The sequence below is a fragment of the Phoca vitulina genome, unplaced genomic scaffold (assembly GCF_004348235.1).
Source record: "Phoca vitulina isolate PV1807 unplaced genomic scaffold, GSC_HSeal_1.0 scaffold31, whole genome shotgun sequence".
Classification (NCBI taxonomy): domain Eukaryota; kingdom Metazoa; phylum Chordata; class Mammalia; order Carnivora; family Phocidae; genus Phoca; species Phoca vitulina.
This window is the reverse complement of record NW_022589734.1, coordinates 336,846-352,890: the sequence shown is the minus strand read 5'-3', so window position 1 is coordinate 352,890 and position 16,045 is coordinate 336,846. Positions and strand designations below refer to the sequence as shown.

Sequence of the window (16,045 nt, the reverse complement as noted above, 5' to 3'; positions counted from 1 at the left end):
TGAGATGTGTGCTCATTTAGGGAAAGCCTACCAGTGGTACATGAGGCTCACGTTCAGCTACACATAAACTTAGCTCTCCATAAACTGAGATTATCCTTACACTTAATTGACCCTCCTATCTTAACCCCGGTACCCAAACCACCCCACCACCTTCACTAACAGCCTCAATAACCGGGATAGGCACAGGCTCAGATACTGGATCAATGGACAGAAGCGGGAATTGAGATGAATGTTAAAATAGGGCATAAGTGGTTCCCAGACCATCGACATCCTCTTGGAACTTGGAGAAATGGAGATCTTCAGGCCTACCCAGAAGTACTGAGCCAGAAACCAGTTAACTAGCAATCTATTTTAACAGTAGTCCAGGAGAATCTTGTAAGTGCAGAGCTGAAAGCTATTACTGCCCCACTTCCAGTGTATAGCACATCCAGGGTTCATTTGGGTTATGGTATCTTGCTGTTTTCTCTTACCCTTTGGGATTTTCTCATTAACATAAAGGAAAGATAACCAGTGGGGGATATCACGTAACGGTCCCATTCTAAAGTAACACTTCCACCTAATACAACATGCTTCTAAGTACACAAAGTAAGTCTCAGAGCTACCCTGGAAATTTAAGTCTATAATTTTCCTTGGCCCTATTTTCAGTAATTCTGGGGACTAGTTCAAGTCTCACCACTTCTTCCATTTCAGTATGCTTTTTCTGCCTATAACCAAATTTTGCAGAAAAAAAGTTGTACAATTTTAACAGTGTACAAGGTAACTTCTCCCATTCTAAAAAGTCTATTGAAGGGAATAAGCTACATTCCAGCGTTCATTTTGAATGAGTTCTGCTTTATTAAGTTAATCAGCATTACTACCTTTTAACAGCAGTTGATTTGACAAAGTTGAGAACCTCCAGGCCATCCCTCAGTTTTGGTCAGGAAAATTCCAGACCATAGGTACACACAGTCTAATTAGGAAGTTAAATTGGGGGTGAGTAGGATAATCAGAAGGCTGGCACGGAACCCCTGGGGGACTGGTAGTCTTGGCAGTGTGGGGTTGGGAAGAGTAACCCTTCCCCTCCAAGGTAAGCCACAAGGCTATTTGGCAAGGAGATGAGGGGTGAAACCCCACTGTCAAGGGCATGCTCAGGGAAGCCAGCTCTGCATGCAGTATGGGGACCATTGTGGCAACCATGAGGCTAGGCATTGGCAACGGTTGGCTCAAGCTGTTCGCAAAGGCTTGTGGTTAACCTGGTAAAAAGACAAAAGGGATGACACTTGGGAACCCTGTACCCTGTTCTCCCAGATCCCCATTTGGATGAGGGCCGCAGGGACGACACACATTTCCAGAAGTCTTCTAAGATGTTTTTTTCTGCCGCCCTACCCTACCCTCTTGTCAAGCAGTAATTAGGACCATTATACAGCAACAATCACTGAAAAGGAGTGGAGGGGGCTAGAGCCCTGCTTGCACAGACCCTCCTTAGCTCCTAATCTTTCAGTGCTTTCAATGCCGGCCTCAAGAAGGATCCAAGGAACCCAGCTTGAAGGTCACTGGTATGGTCTACTGCTTTCACTTATATATATATAATTTTTTTTTTTAAGATTTTATTTATTTTTGACACAGAGAGTGCACAAACAGGGGAAGCAGCAGGCAGAGGGAGAGGGAGAAGCAGGCCTCCCGCTGAGCAGGGAGCCCGATGTGGGGCTCGATCCCAGGACCCTGGGATCATGACCTGAGCCAAAGGCAGACGCTCAAATGTCCGAGCCACCCAGGCGCCCCTGTAATTTTTTTTTTTAAAGGTACTTTGAGAGAGAGAGAGAGAGAGAGAATGTGCACAAGCAGGGGGAAGAGCACAGGGGGAGGGAGAGGGACAAGCAGACCCTGCACTGAGTGTAGAGCCCAACGCAGGCCTATCCCAGGACCCTAAGATCACGACCTGAGCCATAACCAAGAGTTGGACGCTTAACCAACTGAGCCACCCAGGCGCCCCTATATCACTTTTTAAGCACACTCATATATAGTATGTGCCAAGCGCTGTCCTAAACACTGAAAATATTTACTCATTTAATCCCCTTAACAATTCAATAGAGTAGATGCTATTATTAACCCGATTTTAAGATGAGGAAAGAGGTACAGAGAAATAGCTAACTTGTCTAAGGTCACAGCTAGCATGCACTGGAGCCAGGATTCACACCACAACAGTATGGTTCCAGAGCCGGCTCTCTGACCTCTATCATAATCTATAGGTGAATAGACAGGCACCAAGAAAAGCCATGATATGCCTTGGAATCAATTGTCAACAGGCTGCAACCAGTTCCTTGTACTGGTGGGGTGACCACAAGGCTCTAGAAGACAGTCAGCCTGGGTTTTTGAAATCTAGCTTTACCAGCTAGCTGTATGACAGGGGCACAGCTCCTTAACATATTGCAAGTTGTTTCTTTACTTTGTAAAATACCATACACCCAAAGGATGGTTTGATTTAAAAAACCAAGCAACCATTTATGTAGAAGCTTAGCGCTGTGGGGGCGCCTGAGTGGCTCAGTTGGTTAAGTGTCTGTCTTAGGCTCAGGTCATGATCCCAGGGTCCTGGCATCAGGTTCTCTGCTCAGCGGGGAGTCTGTTTCGCCCTCTCCCCCACCCCCACTCATGCTTTCTCTCTCTCTCTGCAGTAAATAAATAAAATCTTTAAAAAAAAAAAAAGAAGAAGAAGCTTAGCACTGTGTCTAGCATATAGAAAGCAAAAATGTCAGTGGCTCCCGAGCCTCCTTGGTGCTGGTCTAGTACTAGGCCTGCTGCATCACATGCCCCAGGAACCCAGAAACTCACAGAAAATCCACAGCTCCCACCCTAGAGACCCTCACCTGGGAGATGCTGACGCCTGTGAGTCTCTCCACGCTCTCTGGCAGGCGGCTCAGGATGTCCAGTACTTCCCCGGTCACCTTGGCTGCCCCCATGGTCCCACCTCCACTGGACACCAGTGTGATCTTATTGGCTGAGGTCAAGGGACCACTGATCTCCTCTGCTACCTGGTAGGTGAGAGATGCCCACTCAGCACCTGTGGTCTGACCACACCCCTCCTAAAATGCCTTACCCTGGGCTTCAAGATCCTTGATCTTCTTCACTTTCTAAGGATCATTCTTCCTCACTTCGGTCACTGGCTTATAATTCCCACCCCTAATCTAGAGTCCCCTAGCCTGGTTCTCCCCAAGCCCCTCATTTCCCCCCACCCTACAATCCCTGGTTCTGTTCCTCTCCTGGTGCCCACACAACCTCCAGACCTGGGGCAGCTTCTCCAGCAGCATGTCCAGCTGAGCAGCCTCCTGGTACAGCTGGAATGCTTCTGCCTTCTTGGCCATCTGCTCGGCCTCAGCCCGGGCTCGAGCCCCTATGGCAAAGGCCTCGGCCTCCCCACGCATCTGAGAACGGTACAGGAAACCGTGGTACTGATGGCTGTAGTTAAGGACAAGTAACCCCAGCTCAAACAGCAACCCCCACTCACTCCACAGGCCAGCAAGAGCCACCTCTTAACTCACCCTCACAGACTCAGCTTCTGCCTCAGCCTGCATAATCAGCTGGGACCTGGGCACAGAAAGGGAAGTGGGGGGAGGCACTGAGGAAAGGCGAGAGGCAGGCCCCGCTGGAGAGACACAGGCTTCTGTAACCCGCGTTCCGTAGGAGTGCAGGTAGGGAGGGCCTCAGCTCTTCATATGGGGGCACGCAGGTGGTAAAGGACTAGGAGGGGCCTGGGAGGGAGCATTTACTTCTCTGCCTCAGCTAGGCGCTCCAGCTTGTAGCGCTCAGCTTCCGCCGGCTTCCGAACTCGGGCCTCCAGCTCCTTCTCTCGTCGGGCGATCTCCTGTTCCTGCACTGCCACCTGCTGGGCCCGCTCCACCACCTGCACCTGTACCCGCTGCTCCTCGATCTGCTGCTTAGTTTTGGCCACCTGGGTAGGAGCAATGCTCAACATCAGAGCTGAAGAGCAAGCTCCCAGGCACCACGCAGAGAAGCCAGGGCCAGGGCTCCAGGGTGAGATATAAAAATAGAGCAGGTACATGAAATCAGTCCCTGGTGGGCTCAGCCAGCCCAGTGGAGTCCATTTCCCATATGGATCCCAATCATGGGTTGGGGGATGGCCTGATCCTCCTCAGAGGCAGCACTGAGGGTAGGACGTTTTCCAAGCAACCTCGGCATCAAGAGCTGGATAGGGCTGGCATCCGGTCCCTGTTCTCCCTCAGGCCAGGCTAAGTGTCCCTCTGTTGAGCTCCCATAATAGTCTATTTCTCCGCAGTGTCCCTCTCTAGAGTATGAGCACCTGGAGGGCTCTGATGCATGGTGGCCGTCTTCCACCTCCAGCCTCACTCCAATCCATCCACTTCTCTCCATCTGGGCTGCTGTAAGCTTCCTGCAAGCCGCCATCAACTCCAGCCCTCCCTGCAATAGCTTCCTACTGGTTTGGTGGTGTGTGGGGGGGTGTGTATGTCTCTTTTCCATTTTTATCTTTTGTAAATGGTACACATTCAAAGAAAAAAAAAATGAACAGTGAGAAGCAAGGTTTGTGTCCACTTATTTCCTCAAACTACCTTGTTCCCTTCCTCAGAGGCAACCATTATAACCTGCTTCTTCTGTATTCTTCTTCCAGGGACATTCTAAATGTTGACAAGAACAAGTACACATAGAATTCCTCCTATTTAGGTATATTTCATTTTCTTATTCCTGTGGAGTACAGAGATCTGAAGGCTCTTGCCAAGATTTTGGTGAGGAGAGGTACCAGAGAGGAACATGCTTCTTTATTGCTCCGCTGCTCTGGCTCAGCCATGGACCATCATCCCTGCGGGTCTTATCAAGAGCAGAGATGATGCCCCTGCCTTTACTGCACCCATGTGTTCACTCCACAGGAAAGGTGCTTCTGGATGTGGCACCCTGTGCTATCTCTGACCCTAAAATTTCAGACCGGTTCCGAACTGGACTAGTTGCTCTCTCCCTCAGTGTGCAGGATCTCTCTCTCTCTGTTGGAGCCCCTCCTGCCCACCTTTTGATGAAATAACCCTCAGTAGCTTCCTTGGAAGAAGTACATGGGCAGTACGTTTTTTGAGATCTTGCTTTTCTGAGATTTTTATTCTTTCTATTTGAATGACAGATTGAGTACAGGTTACTATGTTAGAATTCATTTTCTATCTGAATTTTGAAGTTATTGCTCCATGGTCTTCAAGCTTCTTGAGAAATCTGAAGTCATTTTGATGCCTGACCCTTTGTGACCTGTTCTTTCTCTCTGGAAGCTTTTAGATCCTTTCTTTGTTCTCCATGTTAAGAAATTTCACAGGATTGTTGTTTTATTGTGCATTTGTGGACTATTTCAATCTAGAAAGTCATACCTTTCAGAACAGATAAAACATTAAAAATTTTTTTCCATTGGTGATTTTCCTCCCATTTTCTTTATTCTGTTGATTTATTAGATTAATAAATCTGTAGGTTAGGATTAATAAATTTATTACAATTAAAATCTATTAGAATTAGATGAATAAATCCATAGATTCATTAGAATTTCTTCACTGTGTTTTTTTCCCCTCATTTCTGCCATCCTACTGATTTCTAAGAGCTCTTTTTTTGTTTTCTGTTCTATGCCCTGATTTTCTAGATGTGAATTCTTCTCTTATTTCACTGAGGATATTAAAAAAAAATTTTAAGTTTTCTTCTCCCTTCATAGTATGTATCCTCCAAACTGTTTTGCTGTTCGTGGTTTTAGTCTCAGACTTTAACACTGCAGGATTCCCTCATATATCAGGTAATCCTTGGCTGGCTGCTCACAGTGAAGGAGGTCTAAAACAGTGAAAGGAAACTGTGAGCGTGTGGGTGACTGTGGGCACGTGGCTGAGGCTTGCTGACTCTGAGCTTTACTCTAAGCTTTACTCCAGGGTGATCTGCGCAGGTCATCTGCTGAGGAACCCATGATTCAGGATCCTTAAAGTCTTTCCCTTTGGATTGGTCATGTTCCTCAGCACAGTCTTCTGATGACTTCTTTGGAAGATGGGAGTGTCTGGGGGCCAAATGCGGTAAGGGGGTTAGGGGAGGCTGTCAGCATTTAGATTCAATGGTCACATCGTGCCAGCCACTGATCAAGTACCACTGGCTTAGTTACTTTCGATGTCTTTCCGGCTTCCAAAACGATACTATGCTTTCTGTTCCTTCTGATCCTATTCTCTCCATCTGTTTTCTCCTTCTCCATCACACTGTGTGTGTTTTTAGTGAGGTTTTGGAGGGAGTGCAATTAACTGTATTTTTTCAATCCATCATCTCTGAAAAAGCTTCCAACTTATCTTCCTGCTTCCTCTCTTGTCCTCTGAGAGTCAATTCTCCACACAACAGCCAGAATGATCCTTGTAAAAATGTAAATTAGACCATGGCACCTCCCTGCTTAAAGTTCTCCAATAGCATTCCACTGGGCTTTGAATTCTCTTCTAAGTCTCCAACACGGCCACCTGAACCCTATGTGACCTGGCCCTGCCTGCCTCACCATCTTACTCACAGCATACCAGCCCCACCAGATCAGAACCCTCCTCTCTGTTCTTGGGACACACCAAGCTCTTTCCTACCTCAGGGCCTTTGCATGTGATGGTCCTCTGCCTAACCACATATGGCTATTTATATCTAAAATTAATTAAAATTAAATAAAATTTAAAATTGTCTTCAGTCACATTTCACTAGCCACAGTTCCACAAGCCACATTTCACGCACTCAATATCACAGCACAGATTTACAGCATTTCCATCATCAAAGAAAGTTCTATCTGAACAGCCTAGAATGCTCTTGGCCCACAACTCTTTACACTGCTGGCTTCTTCTCATCTTCAGGTTTATCTCATAAATCACTTCCTCACTGAAGCTTTTTGGATCACCCCCAACCTAATATAGTACCTCTCCACTGTTTTTTTCATCACTCTATCTATTTCCTTCATAGCATTTAAACAAGATAATCAGAACCTATGAGAGTTATTTACTTGCTTATTAGCTGTTGCCTGTGTTATACGCTCCACAAGGGCAGGAATCCTTTCTGTCTCATTCATACTTACATCCTCACTTCCAGAACAATGTCTGGCACATAGCAGGCACTTAATAGGTATTTGCTGAATGAATCCTTATTTCCCCAAGCACCTAGCACAAAGCCTGGCACAAAATAAAGAACTGATAAAAGTTGGAACAGAGCCCAAACCAGCCCAATCCTTTGATTTACAGATAAGGAAAGCCTATTTAGGTTAAGGACCACGCAAAAGTTAATGGTTTCCACTATGTTAATGCTTCTCAAACTCCAATGTGTACATGAATCCCCTAGGGATTTTGTTAAAATGCAGATTCTAGGGGCACCTGGCTGGCTCAGTCGGTAGAGCATGCAACTCTTGATCTCACGGTCATGCATTCAAGCCCCAGTTCGGGCGTGGAGCCTACTTTAAAAAAATCAATGCAGGGGCGCCTGGGTGGCTCAGTCGGTTAAGCGTCTGCCTTCGGCTCAGGTTATGATCCCAGGGTCCCGGGATTGAGTCCCACATCGGGCTCCCTGCTGGGCGGGGAGCCTGCTTCTCCCTCTGCCCCTTCCCCCTGCTCATGCTCTTGCTTGCTCTCTCTCTCTCAAATGAATAAATAAAAAATCTTTAAAAAAACAAAAATAAATAAAAAATAAAAAAAACAATGCAGATTCTGATTCAGTCAGTAGGACTGGAGCTGGAGATTTTGTATCTAATAAGCTCCACAGTGATGCTGATGCTGCTGGTAGGCAGACCACACTGAGGAGCCAAGTACTATGCCACACTCAATTACCTGTCAAACTACCAGGAACTTAACATCATAAGCTAAAGCCGTTTTGTACTTCATCATCCTTTAAGCCTATACCAACTCTTGGCAAAAACAAATTTCCTAATATTGCTATCCTTTGGGTAAAGGTCTCAAAGTACAGTTGATTCTCATTATTCATGGTAGATCTGTTCTATAAAGTAGCCATGAATACTGAATTAGCAAATACTTATTTTGTTATTAGGGGAAATATACGGTTAGGTTCCTGTGAGCCCCTGTTCATGACAGATCAGTATATATCCTTGCTATATATGTGTTTCTGTTTAAAGATACCTTATGTGATATACACTGTTGATTCATTAACAGTGAAGTTGCTGCCCACAGCACTATAACTCATGCCTGCAAGAAGCTTATCTAACACATGTAATTTCTCTATAAGGCATATCATAACCTCCTTGCACTCAGGAACACTTAACACTTTAGCAGTAGGTTTGGGGGCCATCTTAAACAGCAAAATCAAAAAATGTAGCAGTAAATATACTGTGAAAATGACACTTTATATCATTAGAGCTGAAACAAGAAGGCAGAACATCTTGTTCAACCTCAAATGCACATCAGGCAACTCAAATTTTTCATTGCTCTGTGCATGTCTGCAAATGGTCACAAAGGTGCCACAAGGACTGTTTCTGGGGTTACCAGTAAATTTGAGTGAGTAGGCAAATTCTCAAATACAGAATCTGCAAACAAGGAGGACTGACCATGCCACCTTGCAATATCAAGGGCTGCCCATATCTCACTTTGCAGGATTCAAAGCCCAAGTCCATGTTTTCCTTCCCCATGCCCTTCTTGGATCACCAGGGCTGCTACGAGCCCATGGAAAATCAGAAAAAGGTGCCCCCTCGCACAGCATGGCGAGTGTGGAGCATGGGCTGGATCTTAGCTCTGCTTCAGCCACTCATCCAGGTGCCCTTACCCAGCAGACAATCTGCCCAAACATATGATCCCATCCTACTGACCATATCCCTTCTTGGCCTTTACTTTGCTTTTCAACTGAAATGCTTAGGTCTTTCAAATCTTCCTCATATGGAGGAGTTGGGTCAGAAATGTAGAGCCAGAATAAAGGGATCAGAGTTAGAATATGAGAAAATGTGGTGGCCTAAGACGGAGGGCTTGAGAGGAACCAGCTGCCCAGTGTGAGAGCTCTGACCTGAAGTTGATAGGCCAGGTCAGCCTGCGCTCGGCGGGTGTTGACCTCGATGTCATATGCAGCCTTCTTTAGCTCATAGTCTCTCTGCGCCTTGGCCATCTCGATCTCACTCAGGTACTGAGCAGACACTTTTTCCTGCTTAGCTTTGGCTTCCTGTCCACACAGAAATCAGGGAGGAAATTAGAGCAGGGAGAAGAAGGCCCCAGGGGGAGAGCCTGCTCCTCACCAGGCTCCCCTGCACGTGGCCTCATCTATTTCCTCTGCCAACCCGGCTCTACAAGCCCTCACTCAGTTGTGCCCCTTCCATCCCCTCTCCCGCTGCATGCCCAAGAAGCCCACGGTGACCAAGTGATTCCCCCAAGTGGAATCTCTCTCACCCGGATCCCAGCGTCTCTTTTGGCTTCTGCTTCCCCAATCCGAGCATCTTTTTGGACTTGAGCTGTTCTAGCCTTCCCTAAGGAGTGCAAATAGTCCTGTGAGAGAGAAGCAGCAATCAGAATTCTCGGGAGGGTTTAAGAGATGGGGGCAGGGAACTGGAGAGGATCAGCTACCTAAGTTTACCTGATCATCATGAATGTCCTTCAGGGTGTAGCTAACCACACTGATGCCCATGTTGACCAGGTCTGAGGAGGCCACTTTGAAAACTTGCTCTGAGAATTTCTGCCTGTCCTTATAGATTTCCTAGGGTAACAGAACGGTGGGAAGTAGGAACTTAAGCTCTCAGTCCTCTGGCTACTGTCTCCCAGAGACTAGCAGGGTCCTTAGGTGCCACTCACTCTGGCATCTCTTCCAGATCTTTCCCTGCCCTCAAGCCCACCTCCACAGTCATGTGAGCCATGATAGCCCTCTGGTGGCCCTCCAGAGTCTCCAGTGCAATGTGGGCAATCTCAGCCTCCGTCTTTCCCAGAAACATCTGGCAGGCAGCCGCCAACATCTCCTTGTTCTGCCCCTGGATTTTCACCTGTAACCAGAGTAGGGATAGGGAAAGTGTGGTGAAGGTCTCATGAAGCCAGGTAGGAAGCAGGAAGAGAATGGAAGAGTCAAGTGCCCTGGGAGTCCCTGGAGAAGGCGAGACTTAGCAGAGACATTTCTCTGCAGCCAGAGATTGGGAAGGCCATGGTCAGAAAATTCGTAATGTCTGGGGACAAAGAAGGTGATGAGGGAATGGACTCTGGTGGGGAAAGGCTCTGAAAGCCTCACCTGGGCAATGCCAGTGACTGAGATGGGGACCCCATGGCGAGTGTAAACCTTTTCACTCTTGACATTGAGGGTCAGTGTGTTGAGAGAGATCCTATGGGAAAAAGAAGGAGTGGACAGTGAGAAAAAAAGAAAAGAGAGAAAACTGGGGTTCCCCTTCCCTGGTTCTTTTTCTACCTACCTCTGGATTTGCTGGATGCAGGGCAGGACAAAGACACGTCCTCCAGCCACCATGACTGGGGGGCTTCGGCAGAAACCTGCAAGGTGCGGGGGCAGTAAACCGCAGTGGCAGGGGCAGGGCTAGAATATGGAAGACTGAAAAACTGGAGTGGGGTGGGGGATAATCCCCACAAGGAAATCTGGGAGCTGGAGGGGAGGCAGTCTGGGCCTTGGAAGGGCAGCACTGGGAATCACAAGTGGGTGGCTTGCAGCCATGGAGGTGGGGTGCGTGTGTGCGTGGGTGGGGTGGACAGAAGGCCCGGGCCTGGGGAGCTGGTAGGGAGAAGGGTAAGGGGTAGAGGCCGGACCACAAGGGTTTGGGGGGCACTGGCTGAGAAGAGAACATTACTTACCGGAGACCACCATGGCCTCATTTGGGCCACAGGTAAAAAACATGGCTCAGGTTGAAGCTGGAGGAAAGGGAGAGAAAGCCTTTGCGGGCGGGGTCCACAGGAGTGAATGTTCTCTCTTTCCCGTCAGTCTCGTCCAATCTCCAGCCACCAGGGCCCAGTCCCTTCCGCACCCGTGGGTCCGCTAAGGCATTTCCCTGTTAAGTCGCACAGGTCCCCAGCTGCTCCCTCCGCCTCCCGCCGGCTTACGGCCACTCCCTTCCCCCTCCCGCCTTCGGTGAGGAGTTTCTCGCTCCTCTGATAAAGCTCTCCCGCGCCTAGAGGCCCCCAGACCTTGCGGCACCCTCCCTGCTCCTCCGCAGTCCGATTACATCTCCCTTCCCCACCTACCTGCCCGCACGCGGGCGGCGGCCCGGTCGGGGCGCGCAGCGGGTCTGGGAGCGGAGCAGCGGTCGGGGGGGTGGAGGGGACAGCCTTCCAGCCAGCCCGGCCGACGCTCGCGCCCCTCACTCGGCCGCACCCTGTTGCTGCGGCAGACGCGACCCCGCCCCCCCGCGGCGGGCCACCCTCCGCCCCGCCCCTTTCCCGGCAAGCCGCGCTCGCGGCCGCAGCCCGCCTCCGGCCGGGCCTACCCCGCCTGGCCCGCTCGCTGGGCGAGCAGCCAGCCCCGCCGCCCCCCTTCCCCGGCCGGGAGCTCCGCCCCGGGAAGCGGGACGTGACCTCCGTGAGCCTGCAACCCACGGCCGGGGAGATTGCCCCATCTCTGATTTGCCCCGCGGTAACTGGGAAAACCGCACACTGGGCAACGAAAGACTGCATCCGGTCACCTGGGGCGGAGCGCCTGCTGGGGACGTGGCCCCAGCTCCGCCTGCCTGGCCTTGGCGCCGGAAGGCGGGGAGGGGTGGGGAATCGCCGCTAGCAAAGATTCGTACACTCAGATGACTTACAATAAATCGACTTTATTTGTGTTCACAGAACATACCGGGCGACCCCACAGCCGCCCGCTGACAGCCCACCGACCTTCGACACCCTAGCCACCCCTTGGGGGCAACTTCGAGAAGATCGAAGGCCAAGGACCTTATCCCCAATGGTCCGCCAAAGCAGTAGATCCAAGGAGCTGAAATCCTGGAGGACGGAATACCAGTCCCTAAACTACGACCCACCACCATCCTTGATTCTCAGCCCGGGCGCTCTCCCAGATCCAGGACCTTTCCATTCGTTCTGAAGAACCAAAGCGCCCAGCCTCCACCTTTCCCACAAAGCTCAACAAATACCAAGAGTTGTGCATTTTCAGCAGGGAGGCACATCTCACACCCCTGCATAAGTTAAAATAAATATTACATACACCCCTCCATCACCTAGGGGGACATACATAAATACATATAAATATTAATTAGGATCAGTAAGAAATAAATTAATGACGCTCTTCCCCACGCGGCCTAGCCCGGGAGTGTCGGTGCGGAGTGTAGGTGCTCGTTTCCTCCCAGGCTTGGGCTGGCGTCTCCGCTGCAGTGTTTTGAGTTTAAGTTGCCTCGGAAGTCCCAGTTTGGGATACGCTCTCGCGCACCAGGTACACCTGGTGTTTCTTTGGTTTTTCGGATTCTTTTGAGTGGGGGGATGTGGGGAGTCCCGGTTAGAAGGCGGCCGGGTGTTGTTGTAGGAAAGTGCTGAGGTCCAGAGCGTAGTCCGAGGGCTCAGAGGTCAGATTAAGGGGCTCGAGGACCGGGGGCGCCGGGGTGGGCGCGGGGGCTGCGCCGCTGGGGGGGTCCTCCGGGGCCAGCGGTGCCGGCACGCCCTCTTCAGCCATCAGGATCTGGCAGAAGATGACGGTGAGCAGGAGAAAAAGGAGCCTTTTGGCAGGGTTCGGATCCTCGACTGGCAGCTGGCGCCGGACCTGAAGAGAGACAACAAAGGCGACAGGTTGGCTGAGGACCCCGGCGTCCGGCCGTTCCCCCTGCCCCTCCGGCTGCCCACTTCCACGACACTCACCATGCGTGGGTAGAGGACCCTACGGCTGCGCTTCCGATGCCCGCGGGAGGCGCTGGGGCGCGCGGCAGGGGCCACCGCGGGCTCTGGGAGAGGGTCGAAGGTGAAGATCTCCGGACCAGAGCCCCGCCGGGGTCCGGGGCTGGCGGAGGAGACCGGGGTCGGGGCCCGCAGGACGGTCATGGTGGGGAGGGAGCTGCGAGAGTGACACATTGCGCACTGAGCGGAGCGGAAGGCCGACTGCGGACCGGCAGCGGTGCCGAGCAAATTATGTGCGCCCCAGAATTGGGCGGGTCCTTCTCGACTCCACCCGCGGCTGGGAGTGGTGGCCGGAGCAAGCTGGAAATTCCGGCGGTTAAGCAAAGAGAGGGGGTGGTGACTTGGCCTGTGCAACCTAGCGCTGAAGTGTGTGTTGTGAGTGTGTGAGTTGTGAGTGGGATGGGTGAGATCCCGGGCTGCAGGCACATGTCAGGGCATGTGGTAGCTGGAGATCGGCCAGCAGAGAGCTTAGGAGGTGGTTGGGCCGCTGGCCCCATCTCTGGGGGGGCAGGAGGACTGACAAATCTGGCCATGCTGGGACAATAGTGACCCAGCAGAGTCAAGGAATTACGGTTACACACGCACATTCATACACTTGTAGCTACATATAGAAAACACACGCTCGCCAAGAGGAAAGTCATTACAGAAATAGCCAAGAAGACAGAGAAATGAACACACTAGTACACACAGACATGATGTTGCCTGTCTCAGCACACACCACATTGTAGGGGTAGAAAAATAGTCCTTTCTTTCCTTCTAGCTTCTTGGGCTGGTCTAATAATTAAATTGATGTAAGTAACAGGAGAAAAACAGATTTAACTATGTACCTCAGGAGCCCAAGAAGCCAGGAGATTCAAAGGCAATTGAGGTTTATATGCCATCTCGAGCTAAGGAACGGAACAGGGGCCTGGGGCTTCAAAAGGGAGGAGGGCAATTCACCGGCAGATGTTTGGGAGTCAGATGTTTGCCCTGCCTAGCAGGTAAGTCTTTTAGATAAAAAGTTATCTCTGGTAATAGCTGTCTTTGTGGTTCAGGCCCCTATCTAAATTCTTCTAGGCAGTTAAGGGAGAGGTAAAAAGCTTTTCCCCCCCGAGTCTGCTGGGTGTTGATTGCCTTCAGCTCAAAATAATTCACATGCCAAAGTGGCACATTTTGGGGTGGCCTATCCTGCTCCCCTTTACCATGCACATACACAGAGCAAAAGTGCAGAGACTTCGCAGGGGCAACACAATAAAGCTACCTACGCAGATGTGTGCAGAAAAGCTCACATAAGGCTGGTGCTACAAAACAAAGGCAAGAGGTTAGCAGCCACCCAGATTTGTCCTTGTCGTAATAGAAAAAATAACAATATCTATGTAAAGACCACTTTAAACTGTGAGACATTATGCAAATGTGGTAGTGGTAATAACTTAAGAGAACTGGTGTATTTTCATAACTGCCTTAGAGACAGCTGCTCATGGACACACAATTTAACATCCTTTGAGCATTTACTGGTGCCAGGCACCCTGTTAAAGGTCCTCTTGAGGGGCACCTGGGTGGCTCAGTCATTAAGAGTCTGCCTTCGGCTCAGGTCATGATCCCAGGGTCGGGATGGAGCCCCGCATCAGGCTCCCTGCTCGGCGGGGAGCCTGCTTCTCCCTCTCCCACTCCCCCCACCTGTGTTTCCTCTCTTGCTGTGTCTCTGTCAAATAAATAAATAAAATCTTAAAAAAAAAAAAAAGCTCCTGTTGAAAGTACTGAGGTTGGTTTCAGTGTATGGGCTGCTGAGTGAGGCAAGCCAGACTCAGCCGGCACCTCACCCTATGCGTGGGGAGGGACGCCGACCAGGAGAACTCTCTTGAGGGTCTTTTTTTTTTTTTTTTTTTTTAAGATTTTTATTTATTTATTTGAGAGAGAGAGAATGAGAGAGAGCGAGTACTTGAGAGGGGGGAGGGTCAGAGGGAGAAGCAGACTCCCTGCCGAGCAGGGAGCCTGATGCGGGACTCGATCCAGGGACTCCAGGATCATGACCTGAGCCGAAGGCAGTCGCTTAACCAACTGAGCCACCCAGGCGCCCGGGTCTTTTTTTTTTTTAAGATTTTATTTATTTGAGAGAGAGAGAGAGAGTGAGAGAGAGAGTGTACGAGAGGGAGGAGGGTCAGAGGAAGAAGCAGACTCCCCACTGAGCAGGGAGCCCGATGCGGGACTCGATCCTGGGACTCCAGGATCATGACCTGAGCCGACGGCAGTCGCTTAACCGACTGAGCCACCCAGGCGTCCCTCTCTTGAGGGTCTTAAGGAAACTGAACGCTAAGTGTACAGGGGAGACCCAAAGGAACTAGTGTTCCCGTCTGCTAATCAATCAGGAGAAGCTTCATGAAAGAGTGGCATTTGAGATGACTGAACAGTGGGTTCACAGGGTGGGATACCACAGAGTCAGATGTGGAATATGACTGTGAGGAAGAGAATGGAATCAGCAAAGGCCTTGAGCTGGAAAAGTACAGGATGTGTTTGGGGAATCACAAGAAAAACAATCTTACAGTAAGTTTCCTGTAAAGGAGTAGTGGGAAATAATGATTTGGGAAAGGAGGTGGGCAGAGTGGGGAGAGCTTAGCTGAAGCTCCAGGCCAGGAGATCGAGTTTGACTCTAGATTCTGGATTCTGAGGGTCACGGAAGGATATAAAAGGAGGGTAGTTCAAGCTGGGAACTAAGTAGGATGACAAGTATGCCCTGGATGGGGAGACACTGAGGCAGGGGATAGGAGGCTATTGGAAGGGTTCAGGTGGAAGGTAACAAGAGCCTGAGATGGGCCACGGAAGAGGGAACCAAGAGGAGGGGTGGCAGTGAGAGACATTCCTAGCATGAGACCACAGCGAGTTAGCAATGAGATGGGAATCATTAGAACCTGGGGCGTGGAGGGTGGGGTGCCGACAGCAAGAGCATGAAGGCATCAAGGCTGACTCCAGGGATTTGACAGGCATCTGGCTCGGTCTTTACTCCAGATCACATTATGCCTGGTGCACGCGGAGCACACGTACGATCTCTTCCGTTACAGGCTGTGTCACCCGTGTCTCTGTGCCCTGCATGAAACCCAGCGCGGTGCCTTACCTGGAGCAGTTGCTCAACGGTCTTGTTAAATGAAAGCTGAAAATGCAGAACCATAAATGCACATATGGTATTCACACCCTGGCTGGGTCACCCTAAGCTTTGAGACACAGATACACTCTTTCAAACCCCACATACAAATTTTTAGCATCTTAAGAACAGCTGGGACAATTCTTTTTTTTTTTTTTTTTTTTTTTTT

At 50.1% G+C, this 16,045-nt stretch overlaps 2 protein-coding genes across 3 annotated transcripts; both read right to left on the bottom strand.

Moving 5' to 3' along the window:
• Window positions 1-62: 62 nt before the first annotated feature.
• On the bottom strand, window positions 63-11,298 carry FLOT1 (flotillin 1). 2 transcript variants are annotated; one of them, XM_032424791.1, is made up of 13 exons: window positions 11,127-11,298; window positions 10,740-10,933; window positions 10,349-10,424; window positions 10,171-10,261; window positions 9,788-9,931; window positions 9,532-9,651; window positions 9,348-9,443; window positions 8,971-9,123; window positions 3,744-3,925; window positions 3,516-3,561; window positions 3,261-3,398; window positions 2,844-3,008; window positions 63-1,232 (listed from the first exon to the last, which is right to left on the bottom strand). In XM_032424791.1, exons 2-13 carry the CDS (start codon window positions 10,780-10,782, stop codon window positions 1,203-1,205), a joined length of 1,284 nt encoding a protein of 427 aa, XP_032280682.1. In that variant the 5' UTR covers window positions 10,783-10,933; window positions 11,127-11,298; the 3' UTR covers window positions 63-1,202. The 2 variants fall into 2 exon arrangements, with proteins under 2 accessions (XP_032280682.1, XP_032280683.1); XM_032424792.1 differs by having other exon boundaries at window positions 10,740-10,796.
• A 249-nt stretch (window positions 11,299-11,547) lies between these two features.
• On the bottom strand, window positions 11,548-12,960 carry IER3 (immediate early response 3). Its single transcript, XM_032424897.1, has 2 exons — window positions 12,726-12,960; window positions 11,548-12,630 (listed from the first exon to the last, which is right to left on the bottom strand). Exons 1-2 carry the CDS (start codon window positions 12,933-12,935, stop codon window positions 12,370-12,372), a joined length of 471 nt encoding a protein of 156 aa, XP_032280788.1. The 5' UTR covers window positions 12,936-12,960; the 3' UTR covers window positions 11,548-12,369.
• Between the last annotated feature and the right edge of the window lie 3,085 nt (window positions 12,961-16,045).